Source organism: Peromyscus maniculatus, chromosome 3, assembly GCF_049852395.1.
Source record: "Peromyscus maniculatus bairdii isolate BWxNUB_F1_BW_parent chromosome 3, HU_Pman_BW_mat_3.1, whole genome shotgun sequence".
Lineage (NCBI taxonomy): Eukaryota > Metazoa > Chordata > Mammalia > Rodentia > Cricetidae > Peromyscus > Peromyscus maniculatus.
In genome coordinates, this window is record NC_134854.1 from 74,335,576 (window position 1) to 74,359,131 (window position 23,556).

The 23,556-nt window shown below is 47.3% G+C and overlaps 1 protein-coding gene across 2 annotated transcripts; it reads left to right on the forward strand.

Annotated features, from left to right (window-relative positions):
- The first annotated feature begins 276 nt into the window (after nt 1-276).
- On the forward strand, nt 277-22,919 carry Nfe2l3 (NFE2 like bZIP transcription factor 3). Of its 2 annotated transcripts, XM_006982192.4 has the most exons (4): nt 277-1,021; nt 17,498-17,674; nt 20,631-20,711; nt 21,342-22,919. In XM_006982192.4, the coding sequence occupies exons 1-4, from the start codon at nt 521-523 to the stop codon at nt 22,554-22,556; spliced, it is 1,974 nt and encodes a 657-aa protein (XP_006982254.2). In that variant the 5' UTR covers nt 277-520; the 3' UTR covers nt 22,557-22,919. The 2 variants fall into 2 exon arrangements, with proteins under 2 accessions (XP_006982254.2, XP_042129260.2); XM_042273326.2 differs by lacking the exon at nt 20,631-20,711 and having other exon boundaries at nt 369-1,021; nt 21,342-22,698.
- The last annotated feature ends 637 nt before the right edge of the window (nt 22,920-23,556 follow it).

Consider the following 23,556-nt stretch of genomic DNA (forward strand, 5'->3'; position numbering starts at 1 on the left):
GTCTCCTCCCACTCAACTCCCCGAACTTTCCTCCACTTCTACCGCTAGTTTTTCAGCTAGATTGGTCCAGCTCACTACCACGGGGCTGCCAGGGACGTCTGGGATCCCTAAATCGCTTCTATTCCAAAATGCCTTGAGTCCGCTCCTATAAAGAGGCTTGGAGCCCAGGACAGACGTGGGCGTGTCCCAGGGGCGATGCCTGTGGTCCGGGGCGGGGCGAAGCTTGACTGGGGGCGGGATTTAATTTCGGGGCGTGGCCAGGCAATGGGGCGGGCCCAGAGGGTTGGGTGTTGCAGGTGCCTCCTCCTCCGCCTCTCCGGATCCCCGGCCGCGCCAGGCACTGTGCGGGTAGCCGTGGGAGCGCCTTTGTGCCTGCCTGGGGTGAGGCTGCGACGGCCCCTTGTACGCCCTGGTCCATTGTCTTCCCGGCTGGGGCTGGCGACAGGGTCCCGCACGTGCCACCGCGGCGGCTGCAGTGCCGGGCCGGGTGGGCGCCCGCATCCCAGGCGCGCCGTGGGAGATGAAGCTCCCGAAGCCGTGGTGGGCGGGCGGCGGCCTCCTGAACCTCACGCTGCTGCTGAGCTTGGCTAGGCTCCCCGTGGACCTGGACCTCGGCCTGCCGCCACCGGCCGCCGCACTTTGCGAAGAGCTGCTCCCACTCTGTCCCACCCGCCCCGCCTCGTCTTCTAGCCCCTTCTCGGCCCCGGGAGGCTGGGGACACTCCCCTCAGCTGCTTGCCAAGGGCCCGCTACTGCGCGAAGTGCGCGCGCTCGGCGTCCCCTTCATCCCCCGCACCCGCGTGGACGCGTGGCTAGTGCACAGCGTGGCGACCGGGGACGCAGACGGGGCCCACGGGCTGCTCGGCACCGCCGCCTCGTCCGCCGTGGGAGACGGCGGCCAGGCGGCACCCACGGGCGCCGGGGACTCCCGAGAGGCTCACAGCAGCCCTCTGGCTGCGGAGGAGGAGAAGGCGGCGGAACCGACGGCGCAGGTGCGGGACACAGGCGGACGCGGGAGCCAGGTAACCTAAAGGGACGCGAGCAAGTGGCACGTCTACCCAGGGCTGGAAGGACTGGCCCCGAGCTCTAGGGTCGCCACGGCTAGGCAAGGCCACACCCGCGCTCACCTTCGTATCCTAGGTAGTTGTAGGTTGCGGGACAACTCTGCCCCGCCTCTTTTTGAATGAAGAAGGTGAGTGCTGGGATTTGATTTTGAGGAAAGTGGATGAAATCGATTTGCGTGCGGAGAGCGCCTTTCTTGTGTTTGATGGCTGTGGAAGGTAGTTTGGTAATGGGGAAGCGAGAGGGGGTGGTGCTGTTTGGTTCAAAGTCTTTAACCAGTACCCCGAGTGCATTAAGACACCTTGATGGGGAACCTGTGCGGGACTAGAGGGTCTGGAAGAGGCCTCCGCCTCTGAGGAGATGCGCATCTCTCTGAAGAACCGCGCACCAAGCCAAGGCAGCGCCCTCGCCCTGAATTTAACCTGACTGTAGCCTGTTTGTGGTTGTGCTTGTGGGATAAGGAGCCACAGTGTTTAATGCAGTTGGTCCCTCTGATCTAATCATCCACCCCCTCACTTAAGAATCCTCCCTAATGGAACGTGTGAAATCCCTTATTAACATACACAAAACACGTCTTCTTTGCTGGGACACGCAAGTTCCCTTTGGTTGCCAGTGCTCCCCTTTAGCTGAACTTAAAAAGAAAAAAAAAAAAAAAAGAAAAAGAAAGAAAAAAGAAAAAGCAAAACAATTCTCCCAAGATCTATGGACCAAAACTGGAAAGACTTCTGCATCTAGAGAGCTGCCTCCCCGAGCTTCCTTTTAGGCCCAGAGCTCGACGTCCCTGATCTGAATCCACAAGTGTTCATAGGATGTTTCTGTGAAGCGCTGTCTTATGCAAAATGGGAATTGGGGCTAAACTGGTTTGTTTGCGGCTCTTTAGAATCACCCTGTTTGTGTAGGCAGTTGCCTGACGGGCTCCTCCACCCTTTCTTGGAGGGGTCATTGCGTGAGGTGCTGGTGATTCACTGATCTGATCCCTTCCTCCTCCCGGAGATGGGAACAAATGGGGTGGGGGTTGGTGCTAGTCTTGGTAGGCTGCTGTTGGTTAGAACAAACAGGAAGCCACGCCCTATTCCACTCCACAGATCTGAACTCCAAGTGGGGTGGGGGGGAAGGATGTCACCTGAGGAGGGCCACCTGCTGCCCCTATACCTTTTCTGGTCCTGCCAAGTGTGGGTTTGAAATCCTAGGCAGATTCTGTACACAGTGGTACCACACCTCTCTCGGCCGAATGTCCTGTGGCTTGCTAAGTGTACAAGCCTTTGAAGGGAAGGGAGGTGTTTCTCTCCGAGAACTTCTTCCTACCATTACCTGGCTGATAACCTATATAGACTGGTGGGCTGGTTTTCGAGGCAGACCTGATGGCCTGGGAACTGAAACACAGGTTATCTAGAAACTCATGCAAGGTAAGAAAACTGGCAAGCGATGGGGGAGGTGAACTCTGAATCAAGGTTCAGGCTTGAGAATCAAGGCTCTTCTCATCTTTCCCTCACCCTCTGTGTCAGCCGCTGGTCCTCACATGGAGGACCTGGAGTCCCTGTTCCTTAGAAGAGACAATAAAGCCTTTGTGGTCCCATCTCCTCCGCTCTCCCACCAACCCCCCAACACTTCTCTGGGCAGGGCCCTCTCTGGCTGCGCTGGCATGTGCACCTGCCGGACAATGGTAGCCGAGGGGATTTGGTTCTGTTCAATCAGGCCGTGATCAGCTGCTGAGGACTCCAGATGTAGGAGCCAGCGCGCTGATGTGGTGATGCCATTTACATGTCCAATTTGTACTTCAGGAAAAGAAACCCAGGTCAGGGAACTTGGCTAAATCTATACATTAGTTAATGCCAGAAGTGGGCTGAGAACCCGAGTCTTCTGTCTCCCAGGCCGGTATGTAAATTAAGTTCTGTGGGCTGTACTCAGGTCCTCTCCATAAGAATACATCTGGGATGAGATGAATCAGGCCCTGACTCAGCCTGTCTCTGGGCCGCAAAACAACTGCTTTCTGGTGCTGGATTTGTTTATTTGTTATCTGTTTGATTGGTTTTTTTGTGATGGTGGTGGTGGTGGTGGTGGTGGTTTTGTGATAGGGTGTCATGTATCCCAGGTTGGTCTTGAACTTGCTCTGTAGCCAAGGGTGACTTGAACTCTTGAGGTTTTCCCTCCCGCCTCTAGTGATGAGATTCCAGGCCTGAGCCACCACAACTAGCTTTATTGAGTATTGTTGACCAGGCTGCCCTTGAACACTTAGTCCTCTTGTCCTAGCCTCTCAAGTGCTGGGATTACGTGTGTGTGTGTGTGTGTGTGTGTGTGTGTGTGTGTGTGTGTGTGTGTGTTCACCATGCCTGGCTTGGATTGTTTTTTGAAAAGCAGGTTCTGGGCTGGGATAGAGCTCAGTGGTTGTGAGCCTTGTTTGTGCTTGCCAAGAGGACCCAGGTTCGGGTCCTAGCACTGACATGCTGGCTATCAACCATCTATAACTCCGGTTTCAGAGGATCTGACGCCCTCTTCTGACCTCTGCAGGCACTGCATGTACACAGTGCTCACAGCTGCATTCAAGCAAAACATCCCAACACATCCCGTAAAAATAAATAATTATTTTTAAAAAACATAGTAAAATAAAAAGCAGGTTGTGCCTTCATAATGAAGACTATGACTCTGGGTAATATAGGCTAGAGAAATAATGTCAGTCTTTGCAATTACCTAGACCTTAGCAGTTCCTCCCGAGGGTTATCTGAATCACTCCAAGCCCCCATGTCTCAATAAAAGTGAAGAGTGAAGTTTCCCTGGAGCATTGGGCCAACTAACAGGGACAGCTAGGATGAAGTGTCACCCAACCTATGACAGCTAGCCAGCACTGTGCCTGGACTACATTTGTTCCTTTCCCCTTCGTTTGAAATCTGCACCTGTCCCCACTTACTGTTCTCCCTTGGACTTGCCTGTCTCTGGATCCAGCTTGCCTATTAGGCACTGAATGTGAAGGATTGGTAGGAATGTAGGCGGAGAACTAGATAATTGATAGATAATTCCAGTGACTTACATATGAGTTGCAGAAGATTCTGGTTTTAGAGTATCATTTCTCACAACTTCTATGCATATGCAGAATCACTTTAGAACTGGAGATTTTCAGAGTATCTAAAACAAAGTCTTGCTTTGATTTCCCTTCTTAGAGGGGCTAATAATTCTGAAAACGGACTCTGGAATTCCCCGGAGCTGACAACTCCCTTTCATAACCATGGCCATTCACTTACAACTGATGGAGCCCGTCCCATGCTTAGCTCAGGGAAGTGTGGGCTTCTCAAGAAGTAAAGTTGTGGGGGCTAGAGAGATGGCTCAGGGGGTTAAGAGCACTGGCTGCCCTTCCAGAGGACCCGGGTTCTATTCTCTGCTACTCCAGTTCCAAGTGATGCCCTCATCTTGCCTCTGACACTGCATGCATTTGCTTCCCTTACAGAGGACCCAAGTTTGGGTCCTAGCACTCACATGGTGACTATCAACCATTTATAGCTCCAGTTCCAGAGGCTCTGACATCCTCTTCTGGCCTCTGCATGTACAGGGTGTGTAGACATACATGCAGGCAAAACACCCATACACATAAAAGAGAATAATTAAAAAAAAAACTAAGATAACAGTTTTGTGGAGTTGAATATATGTCAGCGTTTCAAAGAACTGTTGGAAACTTGAGTTGGCTGTGGTCATCTGTGTCACCTGTCATGTCCCAGAACCCCTCTGCTGTGTGAGCAACCCTACCAAGCACCCTGGCTTACACAAGGAGAGGTCCCTTCAGTCATGGAAGCACATAGAGTCCATATTTAATCCGAAGAATGAAGGGGAGAGAAAGACCATGCCTGATTATGAAGTAAATTTGATTTCTATTTCAAAATCAATAGTATCTCCTATGTCTCTGCAATTGGTCCGAGGTGGGAAGGTCAGAGGTCACACTTCACTAAGCCGTGGCGCAGGCATAGTCTTCTTTGGTGGCAGTGTGACCTCACAGTAGAGTTTTCATTGTGCTATTAGTGGGTGTTGTAGAGGTCTACTTCGGCTCCTTAAATGGGAAAGGTGCACAATTCCAGCATGAGGGGAGTCAAGGGAGGCAGAGGCAGGCGGATCTCTGTGAGTTCAAAGCCAGCCTGGTCTACAGAGCGAGTTCCAGTAAAGCCGGGGGTACACAGAGAAACCCTGTCTCAAAAAACAAAAGAAAAAAAGGAGGAGGAGGAGAAGAGGAAGAAGAAGAAGGAGGAGGAGGAGGAGGAGAAGGAGAAGGAGAAGGAGAAGGAGAAGAAGAAAAGAAACTGAGTCGGTCTGTTTGTGGTGGGACTTGGTATGTCCTGCTGAGGATGGGGTTTGCTGGCTTGATGTGCAATCCTGAGACCCTTAATTCAAGCCGTTGTCATGACTACGGTTTGTTTGTTTGTTTGTTTGTTTGTTTGTTTGTTTGTTTCTGGTGGGTTACAGAAGAAAAACGTATCTGTTCAGGCATCCCTCCTTTCCATCCCCCTGCCTCTTAGCTCACATGGTAGGATTCCCGTATACAGGGCCCAGGGTTTGGGGCGGGCCAGTCCAGGGGTCAAGGTGCTAGCTAGCACTGTGCCAGGCCATCTAGGTTGTCACCAGCGCCTGTGTGATGATGACATCTGCTGCGCACACCTCACCCTCTCTGAACCTTGGGCTCTCTTCTCTGTAAAGGGGTGCTAACAGGGCTGTTGGGGAGGGTAAATGAGAAGGGGCGTTTGTGTGCTGTGGTCCTTCTTCTTAGCAGGATCAGCCACTGTTAATTGTCCTGGCAGGGCCCCAGAGTCCCCTGCCCTCCGCTTCATTCTGCTGCAGATGATGCTTCCGTTCAAGCACCTCCACCCGCCCCTCATTACCTTCCAGTTCCATATTTTGCCATTCCAGGCTCCCCACGTGTGGCCACGGTGACACCGACCTTGCTGAACTATTAGCCTGATGATAAATTGCCTGTGACCTACTTCCCAGTCCAGACCTGCTTCCTTTCCTTTCCTTTCCCCAGACAACTCAGGATCACTTTTGCCCCTCTTATCTTTGCCCGGAATACCAGCCTTTTATTCCTCTTCACTGTTCAGTTCTCCACCTGGCTCGGCTGTCACCCATCCACAAGGCATCTCCTCCCCCCTTGAGCCGGCCCTGCGCCCTGGAGCCGTTCTAGCACCCTCCGCGTTGATCTGGAGTGTGGCTGCTGAGGTTCACCTTCAGTCTGCCCAAGGCCTGGAGCAGAGGTTGGTGCAGCTTGTCACATCTGCAGAGTCACTCTGGAGGGCTTGCCCTTCGTCGATGTCATGATCGTGATGAGTTTTGGGTCCTTCAAGGCCAGATCATGGAGCAGAAAGTAGGTCAGCTCTGAAATCTTGACCACTTCACGCCATCCACTCAAGTGAGTGGGGACCCTGAAGAGCAGACTTTCAAGCTGTCATTGTAATTGGCTCCCGTGGCAAGATTTGGGACTGCCTAGACTGATAGAGCAAGTTAGTGGTGACCTTGTCTGGAACAGAGCTGTTCCTAAGCACCGAGTAAACCACACCCCCCACCCACTTGGAAACTTCAAAGGGAAAAACAATCTTCTCCCATTCAGGGCAGCCTGGTAAGGGAATGGCGCCTCAGCTGTGAGGGATTTGTGAAAACTCCTACATCTCCGAGCAGCTGGAGGTGGCGGAGGCATGCGCCCCGGTTGATTTGGTTGAGTAGCAGGTGGTGGCTGGCAGAATGTGGCCATGCCTTGGGAGGCCTCCAGGGACTGGAGCTGGGCTCCCGTCTTATCAGCCGGGCTTTGCTGGGAAAATGGAATGAACAGAGTCTGAATGAATAAACACACACTCGGACAAATCAAGGAGTTGGCCAACACAGCTGTAGGAACTGGCAAATCCGGACGGTAGGACAGCGGGATGCCCTGGCAGCTCACCAGAGGCGGGGACGCTGCAGGCTCGTGCTGGATTTCTCCTCCCAGGAGCCTCGGGGCTGCTCCTGAAGTCCTTCGACTGACTGGATGTAGCTGCTCCATTACTGAAGATACTTAACATCAGCTGGTATAACCAGGTCCATAGATTCCTCCAGAACAAATAGCCTGTTCAGTTGAGTCCACAGACACTGGATGCCTTGACAGACACTCCGGCTCCACCTCCTCCTGGGAGCTCTGCAGACCTGGCTTTCCAAATTGATGAGAAGAGAATATGAATGTCCTTTTTCGGAGCCGTCTTGTGAGGAGTAAGTGGCCTGTTAAAGGCTCTGCTTTGTTCCTGTATGTTGACAGATGCCATGAGCTCCACGTCAAAGCCCCAGGAAACCTGTCTCTCCAGGAGATTGCTGAAGACGGTCTGACCATACAGAATCTACTTCAGCATGGAAGGACTTCTTCCGTCCCTACTGGGGACTCCTACTGTGTGAACTGGGCCGTCAGTGCTGAGATCAGACTGGTGGAATGTGGTCGCCAACTTTAGATAGCCAAGGAGCTGTTGTTACACAAGAGGCCAGCCCCCAGGGGCAGACAGGAGAGAGGTGTTTTCAAATTGAAACCCAATTTCCCAAACTCCTTTGGTGATTCCAGGTAACATTTCTCCGGATGAGAGTGGAATGGACTGGGGGATGAGGAGCTTACTTGCAAATAAATAAATAGCAATGATGAGGGGCCAGTAAGATGGCTTTTCAGAGGAAAGGCTCCTGCCTGAGTTCAATTGCTGGGATCCACATGTTGAAAGGAGAGCACTGATCCCTACAAGTTGTCCTGTGATCTCCACACGTACTCACACACACACCCACACAAATAACTCATAAGTGTGTGTGGAGCAGGAGAGAACTTTCTTAAGTATCTCATGTCATGGTTGGGATACAAGTTACACATGTGCTTCCATTTGACACAGTGAATAGCTGGGTGTCTGCATCTACACCGATGTCAGTTCTAGCCCCAAAACTGTGAAGAAAGAGTAATCGATAGTTGGGGGTGTAGCTCCAGTTGGTAGAGGGCACACCTAGGATGCAGGAAGCCCTTCGTTCAGCACCAGCACCAAAGGTGCTGCCCGCCTATCACCCCCGCACCCAGGAAGTGATCTCAGCTAGGAGGATCAGGAGTTTAAGGCCAGCATGGGCTACATGAGAGCTGGCATTTGGAGGAGCAGTTGGGCTACTTAAATAAACAGACAATAAAGAAACACCCCCCGGCCGGGCGGTGGTGGCGCACGCCTTTAATCCCAGCACTTGGGAGGCAGAGGCAGGCGGATCTATGTGAGTTCGAGGCCAGCCTGCCTGGGCTACCAAGTGAGTTCCAGGAAAGGCGCAAAGCTACATAGAGAAACCCTGTCTCGAAAAACCAAAAAAAGAAAAAAGAAAAAAAAAGAACCCCCCCCACACACACACACACATACACACCTCTCACCTCCCTAAACACTCTGCACGCAGGAGCAACTGCTCCATTGAAAAGGATCCTGGGAATTGGGGCTTGCGTCCTTGTGTTTTGAATTGTTAAGGCTTCTATTTGAAAGTTGGCCTGTTGTTTTGTTTTTGTTTTTTTGATGTTGTTTTTGTTTGTTTGTTTGTTTTTGTGCTTCTCCTGGTAGTTAGCCACACTGAATATGAGGCTCCTGTGTCTTAGCTGTGTCTGCTGTTGTCTCGCTGGCACACTGCCTCCTCCAAGGGCCTTCAGAAGTGGATTTGCATGCCTCGAATTTTACTGCTAAAACTTCCTAACATATGTTACAAGCGGAGAAAATGGAGCCTGGGGAAACAAACCTCTTTCCCACCATCCACCTTCACCTTGTCTGTTCAGAGGGTCCTGACTGTCTGTAGCTCCTGCCTATACCAGCTCAGCAAGGGTGAGCTTCAGGGACACATGCATGATCTAGATGGTCATTAAGAATCAGTACTGCCAGGCGATGATGATGATGATGAACACCTTTAATCCTAGCACTCAGGAGGCAGAGGCAGGCAGATCTCTGAGTTTGAGACCAGCCTGGTCTATAGAGAGAGTTCCAGGACAGCCAGAGCTACATAGAGAAATCCTGTCTGGAGGAGGGCGGGGAGAGAAAAAGAAAAGAAGAAAAGAAAGAAGGAAGGAATCAGCCCCGGGCTTCTAGCTGGCTATGGAATGAAAATGCCCACCACCAAATGTAAATCCTGTCACTCACTACTGTGTGACAGAAGGTTGGTTGTCTAGCTTCCGTGCCTCAGTTTCCTTCCCTGTGTAGACAGGGAATGTAGACAGTACATACCTTGCCAGAATGTGGAGCAGCTTAAATGAGGTAATGGCCGCGCAGCCTACAGTGAGAGCTCGGTGGACATGAGCTGTAATTATTGTAAACTGCTATTAAAATCCACCCAGGCCAAGCAGGACACAGGCTGTCTTTATCTGGCTCCTTGGTTCTCTCTAGGCCGGGTGACTCCGGGTTGCCTGCAGCCTAGAGACAGGCCTCAGGATTCTCAGCTCCCTCTGATGTCATCCCACTCATAGACAGTGCTCTGTTCTTTGTCTTTGAAGGTTCACCCAACCCTAAAAGTCAAAGCAGGTCTCTTCACTCCTCCCCCAGGTGAGAAAAAGGAAGGGCCGGTTAGGCCAGCTGCAACTGCTCAAAGGGAATGGGGGAGGGGGGGTAAGCGCTCCACCCTCCAAATTCAGTACAGTGGTACTGGTCCAAGCTGCCAGCAGACGGGTCTTCAGAGAGTTTACAAGAGAAAAAGAAGGAAAGGAGGGAGGGAAGGAAGGAAAGAAGGGAGAGAGAGAACTCCCAAAGACAAGCCCAGCTTCCCCTCACACTTCTCTTCACTGATAAAGAAAACCTTCCCTCCCAGGCTGCTCCTTTCCTGGGTGACAGAGGTAAACAGGCCACATGATGTTATTAGGGAAGAAAAGGCCCAAATAAGATGGGCCAAATGCCATAAGATAAAATCATGACGTTTTGGGGACAGTCTGGTCCGAAGGTCCGAGCCGAGGTTCTGGTGGTCCCTTACAGAATGAGAGTGAGATATGGCGTGGGCAGTTCTGCAAACACCAGCGCTCTGAGAATCACATAAAGTGCTCTCCCCACACACATTTACGCTGGCTTCCTGGGACACACATGGGACCTTTCTTTTTTTATTTATTTATTTTTTTTTAGTGGAGTTCCAGCCCACTAGGGTAAATCTCATCTACATACAAATAAAAGTAACTTAGTGGCAGATTTAACTTGCCTGTGCCTTAAGAGCATGGGCCACAGACCTCAGGCATGGAGAAGACAGCCCTGTGCCTCAGCCGCAAGCCAGCAAGTTGAGAGAAGCCGGGAAGGGGGAAACAGAGGTCATAATGCTGCCCATGAGGGAGGGCATCGCTTTCTCTTGGAAGGCCAGATGAGGTGTTGGCAGCTGTTCGCAAGATACACAAGGCTCCCAGGTCAGAAGCTGAAGAAAGGAGTGATTCGTGTGTCTTGAAATAGATGAAAGGACATTTCCCCAACTATTTAAAATTCGAATTCCACAATATCCCCTCATTTTAGAGTTAGGGAAACTGAGGGTCAGAGAGGTTAGCAAGTGGTCCAAGGTTACAGAGCTGCTGGCCCCGGGTAGATCCTTTCAGTTAGCTTGGAGCTGAACTTCCCAGTACCAGGCCACTTTGGGCTTTGCAAGCTGTACAGATTACATTATGGAGGCAGCGGGCTCTTTTGACTGTAAGTACAAACGCTGCAACGGTGAAGCCTCTCGCCATCTCTGTCTCCTCCCGCAGGCCCAGAGGCAGAACTAGCCAGCCCAAGTTGGGTTGTCTGGGAAGCAGACCCTGAGACCAAGTTGAACGTGCAGGACAGAAAGGGCACACAGAAGCCGTGTACATCAGAACCAGTCCTCACTGCCCCACTGTGGCCTGGCCTCTTCCCTCCTCAACCTTTTCAGCCATAGGATGTGGGTGCCTGGGAAGGCATGACCTGACCACAAGGGAGGGAGAGAGATCTCTCGGCAGGGTGCCTCGGGTCTCTAGCAGCTGCCACTAGTCTTTCCTTGTGGGGGATGACGACATCTTCATGTGTGTCCCACAAACCTAGGGTGCTCCCTCCTCTCTTCATCACGGCTTGGGATCCCTTTTCCTCTTAGCTCCCTAACAGGCTGTCTGTCAGGGAGGAGCTGAGAGAATACACAAGGATCTTCGGAGAGGATGCCTGTTAAACACCTCCCCAGTGTGAGAGGAAGCATTCACTCCTAGTCCGGTGGACAGCATCAGTAAAGGTGTTTCTGCCTGCCTTCCAGATCTTACGTAGCTGTTGGGTGTTCTGGCATGCACTTGGGACCTAAAGGCAAAAGGATCGTGATCTCAAGTCTTGCTTAGGCTACATAGTGAGATCAGTGAGTTTTATTTATACAGGTGTTTTTCTGTTTTTTGTTTTTGGGTTTTTTTTAATCTCTTTTTTAAAGATTTGCTTAATTTTTTTACTTCACGTGTATGCATGTTTTGCCTGTATGTATGTATGTGCACCATGTGTGTGCCTGATGCCCTCAGAGGCTAGAAGAGAGTATTGGGTCCCCTAGAACTGGAGTTACAGATGGTTGTGAGCCACCATGTGGGGGCTGGGAATCCAGCCTTGGCCGTCTGTAAGAGCAGCAGGTGCTCTTAGCAGCTGAGGAATCTCCCCAGCCCCTTGGTTTTGTTGTAGGGTTTTGTTTCTCCTTTTTGCTACTGGTGGTTTTGACAGTAGTTCTCAGAATGTGCTGCAGGCTGGCCAGGAATTTGTGGCAATTCTCCTGCCTCTGCCCTAGCTTATCTCATCTTCAGAACACAAAGTATTGTCTTGATGCATGTCTCTATTCCTTCCCGTCACCGAATCTTGAAAGGACGGCCTGTCCACTGGTGTAGTTATTAGCTGACACTTCTCATTACTCTTCACAAAGGCCATTTGGCTTCTACCCTAAAAGAATATTGAAGGCCACCGACCTATTAGCAGTTCCCATGGGTACTTTCGGCTCAAACCACCGTGAAGCATCATTGTAGAAGACATGCTTCTGGGCCAACCCTTTGCCAAAGTCATTTTGCCATATAGAGATTTTTAGGGTGAGTCTTTGTTTCTTTTCCTTGTTTTTGTTTTTGTTTTGTTTATTTTGTTTGTTTGTTTTCCAGACAGGGTTTCTCTGTGTATCCCTGGCTGTCCTGGAACTTGTTTTATAGACCATGCTGGTTAGGTCTATAAATTTGCCTTCTGAATGCTGGGATTAAAGGCATGCACTACTACCACCCAGCTAAACTTAGGGTAATTCTTTACCCCAAATTTTAATACAAATGTAAATAATAAAAATAAGTATAATTTCAAACTTTAAAAAACATGCAAGAGCTGGGTGTCATGGTACACTCCTTTAATCCCAGCACTCAGAAGGCAGAATCAGGTGGATCTCTGTGAGTTCCAGGCCAACTTGGTCTACAGAGCGAGTTCTGGGCCCGTCAGACATATACATAGTGAGACCCTGTCTCAAAAAAAGGGGTGGTAATGAGATGGTGGTAGAGAGATGGCTCAGTGGTTAGAGCACAGGCTGCTCTTCCAGAGGACCTGGGTTCAATTCCCAGCTCCCACATGGCGGCTCACAACTAGTCCCAAGGTATCCAATGCCCTCTTCTGGCCTCTGTGGGCACAGACACACATGGTGCACAGACATACATGCACGTAAAACACAACTACACATGAAATAAAAATCTCAAAATTTTAAGCAAGAATATTAAATAATGTCCTTTACTCAGATTTTAATTTTCCCATTTGACTTTATATTAATAACTATCTGTATGTATAAATACATAACTCTTTTTTTGTTATGACATATGTAAAGAGTGAATCAAAGCCATTGCTTTACTTAATATTGGATACATTTGTGTGTTTCCTAGGAGTGATGGCTTATTTTTGTTTGCTTGTCTGTACTCAATTTCCAGAGTAAGGAAATGTATTATGAACCTAGATCATTGTCTTATCTGTCTGTATTCGGAGTCTGTCCCCATTAGCATCTAACCAGCCACACACTGTCTGTCACCTCTATTCTGGAATGATTTTTGACAGAAAAACCATAGTAAGTATTGTTTCCTTCATAACAGGGTACATGGCGACCCTCTCCAGATTATAATGATAGACTTGGCCATTGCTTAAGATGGTGTCTGCCAGGCTTCTTCTGGAGTGTTATTTTTTGTAATTAACAAGCAATCTACAGAATGACAGTCTGAGACGCTTTAAATGTCTTTTCATTATATTTAGCATCACCATGTTTTCAGTTGTAATCTACCGTGAGATTCCCCCCCCTCCCCCCAAACACACACACTCATTTGGTCGTTTTATACTTTTGTTCGTTTGGTCGTTTGCCCCTTTGTTTGCTCCTTATTCAGTGAGTTGGGATCCACCATCACGATAGGGTCCCCCACATGCACTTTTATGGGGTGGAGATGGAGGTTAAGACAGGATGTCGCTATGTAGCCTTGGCTAGCTTAGAGCTTGGTATGTAGACCACATTTGGCCTTGAACTCACCGGAGGCTGGCCTCAGTCTCCCAAGTGCCGGGGTTAAAGGTGTGTTATCCCCTCCATGTGTGAGTGCTTTGACTGCATGTAAGTCTAGACTGTGTTCGTGTAGAGCCCTCAGAGGCCAGAAGAGGGTGTTGGATCCCCTGAGGGTTACAGATGGTTGTGAGTCCCCATGTGGATGTTAAGAATGGAACCCAGGTCCCCTGGAAGTATACAGTCAGTGCTCTTCACCGTGGCACCAACTCGCTAGCCCCAATTTTAACCAACTGTGACCTCTTGCAGTGCTGTTCTGGTCATACAGAATTTTTGTAACTTAAGTTCTTCCCTGAGTTTTCCAGAAAGTCATACATACATTTGTCACCAGCCCAGTCACTCTGTAGCCACCCCACCCCACCCCCAACACACACAGCCTTCCCAGACTCCTGTTCGTCTAATCAGTTTCCTTACGGGCTTGACCTAGCCTGTATGTGCTGTGCATGATGTCATAAGCATGGCCTTCTGTTTGCATATTTGTGTGAGTGTTCTTGTATATTGAATTACCTCATACATTACAGATTTTATAGGCTCTGTCCAACCACAGTGGTTTTACAAACAAAATCAGCTTTGTTGAGACTCCAGTATTAAGGGTTAACAAAAGAAGCCTTGCAGTAAAATAAATGAGGCTCAATAACACCCCACACACACTCCCCACACCCCTCAACACCCCCGCACTTCCCAATTTGGAGAAATCAGCACTATGATTCTGTTTGTTTTTTGGCTTTTTTGTTTGTTTGTTTGTTTTGTTTTGTTTTTTTGAGACAGGGTTTCTCTGTGTAGTTTTGGTGCCTGTCCTGAATCTTGCTCTGTAGACCAGGCTGGCCTCAAAATCACAGAGATCTGCCTGGCTCTGCCTCCCCAGTGCTCGGATTAAAGGCCTCGCCGCCACCACCTGGTTGCACTATGATTCTGTAATTGCAGGAAAGAACAATCTAGAAGGATTCCTGCTGAGGTCTAAGGATTGTTGTGCCTAAGATTTGACTTCAATAGATATTTGCTGAGGGGCAATAAATGACAGGCTTTGGAGTAGGTAGAAGATACAGAGTCCCTGCCTTCAAGAAACTACTGTTTTGTGCTGGGCTTGGTGATGCACACCTTTAATCCTAGCACTGGGGAGGTAGAGGCAGGTGGATCTCTGTTGAGTTCAAGGCCAGTCTATTCTACATAGTGAGTTCCAGGATAGCCAGGGCTATGTAGAGAAGACACCCTTGTCTCCAATGAATGAATGAATGAATGAATGAATGAATGAATGAATGAATGAATGAATGAAAATAACACAAGTAAAAAAAGAAGAAAAAGAAACTACCATTTGGGGATCTGAGGAGAAAACTCAGAGAGTAAGAGTGTTTGTCCTGCAAACATGAACACCTCAATTTAAATTCCCATGTAAAAATTTGGGCACAGCCACTGGGCACCTAGAACCCCAGTGCTGTGGGGAGCAGAGACAGAGCGGAATTCTGGGGATGAATGGCTGCTGGCCTGGTTCCAGGTCCAGTGAGGGAATAAAGCAGAGAGGGATAGGGAGCAAGACACCCAACGCCTTCTTCTGGCTTCTGTGTACATTTGCATGGGTGCACATGTGCACGCAGAGAGAGAGAGAAAAACTACCATTTTAGCGGACAGACAACAAACAAATAAATATAGCTGGTGCTAAATGGTACAGAAAAAAAAATTAAGTATTGGCATTAGAGGTGCTTTGAAAAATATACAGAGGGGCTGGAGAGCTGACTCAGTGGCTAAGAGCACTGCCTGAGCTTCCAGACAACCCAGGTGATTCCCACCTCCCACATGCAGGCTTACCACTGTCTGTAACTTCCAGCCCCAGGGCATCCAACACCCTCTACAGACTTCCATGAACACCAGGCACACATGAGGTGCACAGACATACATGCAGGCAAAACACCCATACACCTAAAAAATAGAAAACAAATCTTTACTATATTAGAGAGAGAGAGAACTAAGAAAAAAAAAATGGGATGATAATACTTGGAGAGAGTGAATTTGAGGACACAGCCTTAGGATGGTGCTCCATTTTAGAGATCTGAGGATCAAGAATGAGCAACTTAGGAGGCCGGGCGGTGGTGGCGCACACCTTTAATCCCAGCACTCAGGAGGCAGAGCCAGGTGGATCTCTGTGAGTTCGAGGCCAGCCTGGGCTACAAGAGCGAGATCCAGGACAGGCACCAAAACTACACAGAGAAACCCCTGTCTCTAACCCCCCCCCCCCAAAAAAAAAACCCTTAGAAGTCTCTGGTGACTTAGAAGAAAGGCGGGGTGCTGGGGTGCCAGAAGGAAGCAGTGGTAACTAAGTCAGAATTTTCTGATGGGGTCAGATATAAGGATTGAGAGCCTTTAAATGTGGGAGACCTTGGCACACTGTTTCTGTAGTGTGCTGGGAACAGAAATCCTCGTTGGAATGGATTAGAGAGAGAACACACTGAGTGCAGATCGCTCTTGGAGAATTTTCCCATAAAGGTGGGCAGAATAATGGTATGGAATCTATGGAGGGATATGGGCCCAAGGGAATGGTTCTGTAGCTAGGAGGCACCAGGCCACAGAAGGGAAGAAAGCAGTGGGAAACACTCCTGAACATCAGCATCCTGAGAAGCATGCCCATGACCGCCCTGGGGGAACAAGACACCTCCGTGTCTGGAGGGAAAGCGGAATATCACATGGTTCGGTCAAGAAAACCACGTGGGCCTCTGGTTTTCTGTCCTGTCCCACATCCCCACACCCCGGTTCCTAGCATTTGTAGGTGTCTGTTTGGTTGACATTTACATTTTTCAGATTTCTGTGTGTTGGAGGGGAGCTGGACCCTTGAGTTAAACCTGTTAACATCATGCTCCTATAAACCAGAAAACCATCCTGGAGTGGTGGCAGGTACCTGTAATCCCAGTACTCTGCAGGTTAAAACATGAGTCACGAGGTCAAAACCGGATTAGGCTACACAAAGAGATCTTGTCTTTCAAAAGGAAAGGGGCGGGGGATGGGACAGGCTCATGTCTGTAATCCCAGTGCTGAGGGTCAAGGCTGAAGCCAGAAGATGGCAGCAAGAGTAAGGCCAGCCGGCCGTGATGGTGCACGCCTTTAATCCCAGCACTGGGGAGGCAGAGCCAGGTGGATCTCTGTGAGTTCAAGGCCAGCCTGGTCTACAGAGTGAGATCCAGGACAGGCACCAAAACTACACAGAGAAACCCTGTTTCAGAAACAAACAAACAAAACCAAAAAAAAAAAAAAAAAAAAAGAAGAAGAAGAGGAGGAGTAAGGCCAGCCTAAGTCTCAGAGTGAGACCTTGGTTTCACAAAGAAAAAGAAACAGAAAACAGATGTTTGGGTGATGTTACAGTTCAGCGAAATATGCCCGGCCTTTCAGTGTTGTGATTGAAAGTGTCCGTAGATAGTGCCTGCTCCACGGTAACAGTTGACTGCTTTTGAAGAATCCTCTCACTAGTTAAAAACTTTCCTAGATGAAGTAAATTCACAGCAGGAAGGAGTCTTCTGGGTAAATAAGTGAAATTGAAATATCTAAGCCAAAAATAAAAATAGAGTTTTTCTGATTGTAAAAGGAATACACGTTTGGTCTACAAAGTAAATCAAACCCTTTCCCAACCTGTCCTCACTGCATGTGCCTTTCAGACAGAACACAGCATATAATTTTAAAAATACTGCTTCCCGGATTTTTCTACATACATTACTACATTTGATAAGTATTCACTTCCAACTTATGTCTTTGATCTGTTTTCAACTGAGAACTAAATAAAAACTACAGATTAGACTGTCCTGGGTCCAGAAGAAGGGCAGGGTGTGAGGCTGACCTTTGTTTTAGGATCAAATGCTCCTCTGATAGTGAAATGATGAAGTGCCAGCCTCAGCTGATGACAAATGTGGCTTTTAAAGAGTTTTCCTATTTGTGGATGATGGTTTTCTGCTTAGCAGAACTTTGGGTGTTTTTTACAGGAGAATGATATACTAAAAGAAAAGTGCGAAGCTGTGGGTCCCAGTTCCCAGCATGAGGAAGATGAGGAAGAGGCGACAGCCCACGTGAAATCGCTACAGCCGGGTAGGAAAGATGAAAACACAATGTCAGATGCACCTGACTGGGAACCAGAGACCATCCCAGAATCCATGAATGAGGTGAGTGTGGCAGAAGATTCCAGGCTTGCCATTTGCCTTTCCGTGAAGACTGTGTTGTTAATGAATTCTGTGTGTATGTCTTCAGCAAATCTGGTGTAAGAAAATAACATTTAAAAGTAAGCGTGTGTGTGTGTGTGTGTGTGTGCGCGCGCGTGCGCGCGCGCACACACACACACACACACACGCGCACGCGCACGCGCACGCGCACGCGCGCACACGCGCACACGCACACACATTGTACTTACAATTAGCCCATAGACTGATTTTCTCTGGTTAAAGACAAAACTTAACTAGTAGTTCTGTTATTTGTTTTTGTCAAGACAAGGGATAAAAGACAGCTGGCAGCCAGGCAGTAGAGGCTTATACCTTTAATCCAACACTCTGAAGACAGAGACAGGCAAAAATCTTTGAGTTCAAGGCCAGTCTGGTCTACAGACCATTCCAGGACAACCAAGGCTACACAGAGAGATCCTGTCTTGAAAAACAAAAGAGCTAACATCCAGGTTAGACTGTGCAGGTCTGGGATACCAAACAAAGGACCAACCTTACAAACATTTCCCTCAATTTCCACTAAAGCTCAAACCCAAGTCTTCAGTCTGCCAGTGGGTTGGACCAAATCACTGGTACCCAATAGCCCATTTCATACCCTGGCCTCACTTAGGGCTAGGTCCAGGCTCCTGGAGGACATCTCTCTGTACTTCTCTTGGCTGAACAGGGTGAACTCTAGGAACCAGGTTGAAGAAATTGGTTCTTTCTGTAGTCAGTGCTTCCTCTGGTTTCATGTGGGCCATACTCTGGTTTTGACTTAGATCCAGATGGTTCTAGCCACAAGTTTGGCACATAGATGCTCCAGAGATGACCTGGAGGTTCACAGACACACATGACACTTTTATCTGCAAAGCACCAATGCTCTGATGGTTGACTTCACCATGACCAGGTCTAGTACCTGTCTCTTAGGGAGGTGGAACCTGGGGCTCAAGTCTTGAAAATCCTTAGAGGATGGAGAGTACATGCCCTGGCCCATAGTCAGCCCTCATCACCATGTAACATTACATCAAGAACCTGACTTTGTGGAGTACTTGATGTAAAAACCACAGTCCTCTTCTTAAAAGAGAATGCGAGTTTATTCTGGAGTCATTTTGAGTGACCATGGCCCAGGAACACAGATTTAGGTTACCCCAAATTCCATGTTCAAAGTGTATATAGAGACAGGTCTGAAATACATTGGTAGGTCCATCAGGAAGCAGGTGCAGTGAGATAAGGGCAGCTTTCCTATAGGCCCACCAAGATGCGATGTGAGCTTTTTTGGGTTGGTGGAAGTGGTCTGCTAATTTAATACATCTCAAAAGCTTTTTATCCGTTAGTCACCGAGTATTAGTTCTGACACAGGTGGGCAAGAATAGCTCTTGTTGGACTAGAACTAGCCCAAGATAAGGTAACTAGCTCATGGATCCGCATCATTGCAGTCTCTCCACAGTGCTCCAGTTCTAACCAGCCAACCCGTCTCTGCAGACACAGCTTCTTGCAGGAGTTTTTGTTCAGTGAAATCAGGATTGTTCTCTTCCCCTACTCCTACTCTTGCCTCTCTTCCAGGCTGCTCCAGTGATAGGAACTCATTCTTATACCATGGGTGAGACCTAGGCCAGGGTCATGGCTTCTAGAGATTCAGATTAAGAAATCCCTCTGGTTGGCTGGGAATACAGGCCAGTGGTAGAATGATTGCCTAGCACCACAAGGCCCTAGTTCAATCCTCAGCACTGTCAGGAGTGGAAACTAAACACTCTCAGGTCATGGTAGTGTAGCAGTTGTTGAGGTGTTAGGGGCAGTGTTTTCTCTTACTGGTGGGATACATATAAAACTGTTCGATGTTTATGAGCAACTGTTCCGTATTTATAGACATTTTCATGTTTGGTTCTTTGAGAACACATACCTCCAAAGCTAGGGCACTTGGCTTTTGCACCCAGATGGTCCTTCTAAGATTTCGGAATATTCAGTAGAATGTCCTTCCCTTTCCAGGTGGTCTTCTAAACCACTAAATGGCTGTCCAACCATATGGCTCGGACACCTGCTAATTGCAGGGGACATTTAACAATTTGGAAATGGCCTCCCTAGAGCCTCTTTTGCTGGCATTTTAAGGAAGAACACTCTACCTTTGCTCCCTACCTAACCTCTCCAGCTGCAACCCTCATCAGCCTAGAGCTTCACTCTAAAGCTTGAGAAGCCATGGTACAGGCCTATAATTCCAGTGACAAGGCGAGCCTGGGTAACTTGGCAAGACCCCATCTCAAAATACAAAGAGACTTGAGTCCACCAGCCCTAGTGTCCCAGTTACCCAAAGAAAAGGCTGTTCCCAGTGCTCTTTCACTTACCATGCAATGCTCTATTGCCTCATGCTATTGGTTACTAGTTCCCCTTGCATGATGGCACCAGTTCTTATTCCTTCATTGGTTTTCCCAGGAAAGAAACTTTTTGAATTACTTGTAGTAACTAAACACAGTTAGACATGGTAGACTCATTACATACTGAGATAAAGTAGGGAGCTATAATGTAAAACAAAGGGCAGTTCGGACCAAATTTTGCTGAAACATACTAAACACCCAAAGCAGGGCAGATAATGTGTAATTGATAAGAAGACCATCAATTCTCACTTAAGAAAAATAAAGCTTGAAATACTTTGTTTTAAAAAGATAGCTCTATTAAGTGTCTCCTCTCCCCGTTTTTTTGAATTCTCAATCTAAAATGAGAGTATAAGATTAGGAAAAGTTATTTTAAAAGTCTAGCTTTCCCAGCTGGGGCATGGTGATGGTGCATGCCTTTAATCCCAGCACTCAGGAGGCAGAGGCATGAGTTCCAAACCAGCCTTGGTTACATAAGCTCCTCTTTAAAAAAAAAAAAGTGGGGGGGGGGGCTGGGAATTGTCATTTTCTAACGGTGTACATTTTCTGTTTATATATAGAGCCACGTACATTGGTCCAATCCATCTTTCTCTCTAGATTTATTTCAACTGCTTTCATCACAGCCTGAACACTCCCTGGAGGTAAAAGTAATCTTACTTACAGTGGCACACACCTTTAATCCCAGCACTGGGGAGGCAGAGCCAGGTGGATCTGAGTTTGAGGCCAGCCTGGTCTACAGAGCAAGATCCAGGGAAACCCTGTCTCAGTTTAAAAAAAAAAAACACAAAAAAACAGACCTGTGTGATTTAGCGATGCTTCTACTTGGATGACATAGCAATTTGCCAAGTACATTAAATATAAAGGCTTTTCAAAGAAACAATCACTTTGGAGAATGTAATCACACACCATTTTGTGAGAGTTAGACCACTCACACTAGTTCTTTGTTTTCCTCATAGCATTTACGAATCTTTCCTTGCCAGACTGCTCATGAGCTTCTCCTTGAACCTTCACAATGTAGATTTTGGCTCCAAAGGCATTAATAGCTGCAAATTACAAGACTTAATGATAATCAGCTTAATTCTCTGATTATTCAGTAGACCCCTTTTCCCCAGGTACAACAGCATATTCTGATTTGAGATCACATATTGTATCCCAAATAAGTTATTCATAGTCAATAGTATATCCATATTAGTACAGATAAATTTGATTAAAGGAATGTGATAAAAGATAATGGTTGAACTCCTTTTGAAATAAGTGTTATTGTTCTTCAGGGCATCTCGCTGGAAGACATTCCACCTTTTCTAAGCAGTGTCAATGGAAGTCTGAATCCCTCAGCACATAACATAAATTTGAGCCATGCAATAAGCCATGACGTCAATCTTCATGAAGCCATGCTGTTGCATCCCAACACCACCTTTAGAAGAGATCCAGCAGCAAAGACTTCACAGGCACAAGAACCATTTCTACAGTTAAATTCTCATACCAATTCTGAGCAAGCCATTCCCGCAATGTCTCTTCCACCTGTTGACAATCAAGTGAGGAATGTAACAAGCCAAGATCTCCTGTATGACCTCGATTCAAACATATTTGATGGAATAAACCTAATGTCATTGGCCACAGGTTTCAGTCCACTGGAAGTTTCTCAACTTTTTGAAGAACCCGACTCTGATTCTGGGCTCTCAATAAATTCAAGTCACAACAGCACCTCTATCACTAAATATAGTTCTCACTGTATGTACGATGGCGCTATAGGTTATAGTAGTGACCTTCAGTGTCTCTGTCATGATTTAGGTGCTGTAGGAGGCTGCTACCCAGAACCCCATAAACATTACCACATGGATCATAGGACTGTGTCTGGCCTCCATCAGGATCTTGAATGTCAGCAAGTATTTCATGACCACACTTACCACTTACAGCCAGGGGTACCAGAGCCCACATTTGAATCTGGGAAGTCACAAGAAATCACTGGGTGCCTCAACGACCCAGATAGAAACTTGAGTCGTGATGAACAGCGTGCTAAAGCTCTGCATATTCCCTTTTCAGTAGAAGAAATTGTCCGAATGCCTGTTGACTCTTTCAACAGCATGTTAAGCAGGCACTACCTGACAGACTTACAAGTTTCTCTCATCCGTGACATCAGACGAAGAGGAAAAAATAAAGTTGCTGCTCAGAACTGTCGTAAACGTAAACTAGACATCATTTTAAATCTAGAAGATGATATTTGTAACTTGCAAACAAAGAAGGAAGCCCTCAAGAGTGAGTTGGCTCAATGTAACAAAGCTATTGACATAATGAAACAGAAGCTGCACAACCTCTACCACGATGTTTTCAGTATCCTAAGAGATGACCAAGGTAGGCCAGTGAATCCAAACCACTATGCACTTCAGTACAGCCATGATGGAACTGTTTTGATTGTACCCAAAGAATTGGTCACATCAGTCCACAAAAAGGAAACCCCAAAGGGAAAGAGAGGGAGGAAAAACTGAACAAGACTCCGGTGACCCGCATCAAACTATTCTAAGATTTTTAAAACTACTGCTACTTGAATCATTCAGTTAAGGATACATGTTAAAAGTTTTTACTGATAAATGTTTAAGTCTCAAAGTTATGCTTCTGTGAAGTTGGGAGAATCCACATTTTCATGAACCACTTCTGCACTAAATTTCATAAATACACGTTCGTGTAATCTCCAAGAACTTTTAAAACCACCTTTTAGTAACTTGGTCACATGGGAAAGTTTTAAGATGCTTACAAAAATGGAAGTTAGCCTTTCGTGTCTTCTGAAGGTGTTTTTCAATATTTAACTTGTAAAAGTGTGAAAATAAATTTTATATTTGAATTTATAAAAATTTTATTTCAACAAGTCAAATTAAATTTGCCTTATCCACACATCTTCCCCCCCCAAAAAAAAACCCCACTCAGCCTTATAGTTTGTTAACCATATTGTTAACATTAAGATCCAGATGCAATGCAAATACCTGTATTGAGAAATATGGCAGCAGCACTTGTCTATGATGACCTTGCAGCCTAAAATATTCTGAACTTTCAGGTATTGAGCTTAAACAACCATCTTAAAATTCAGATGTTTAAAAATGAAACAGTAACCAATGATCTTTGAAATTAAAATGAGTCATAACAGTTCAGATTATAACAAAGTGCAACCTGTCAAATTCTGATACATTTTTAATGCTATGCTGACATACCCCAGTTCCAAGGAAACAATACATTGCCCAGCAGTGAGCCATTGCAGTGAGTCAACCATTTCTCCTTTTTTAAATGTCAAAAAATGCTTCGTGTTAACAGATTTTAATCCATATTATGTGGTAGTAAATCACGCTGAATGTGAGACATGTGAACCAATGCTTCGTCTATTCACATCAGGCGTATAAACCACTTACAAAGGACATGAAAGTGTTAGAATAAGGATCCTCCTAGCATGACAGCAAAGTAAAAATCAATAGCACCAGTCAAAAGTGGAGATGGAAT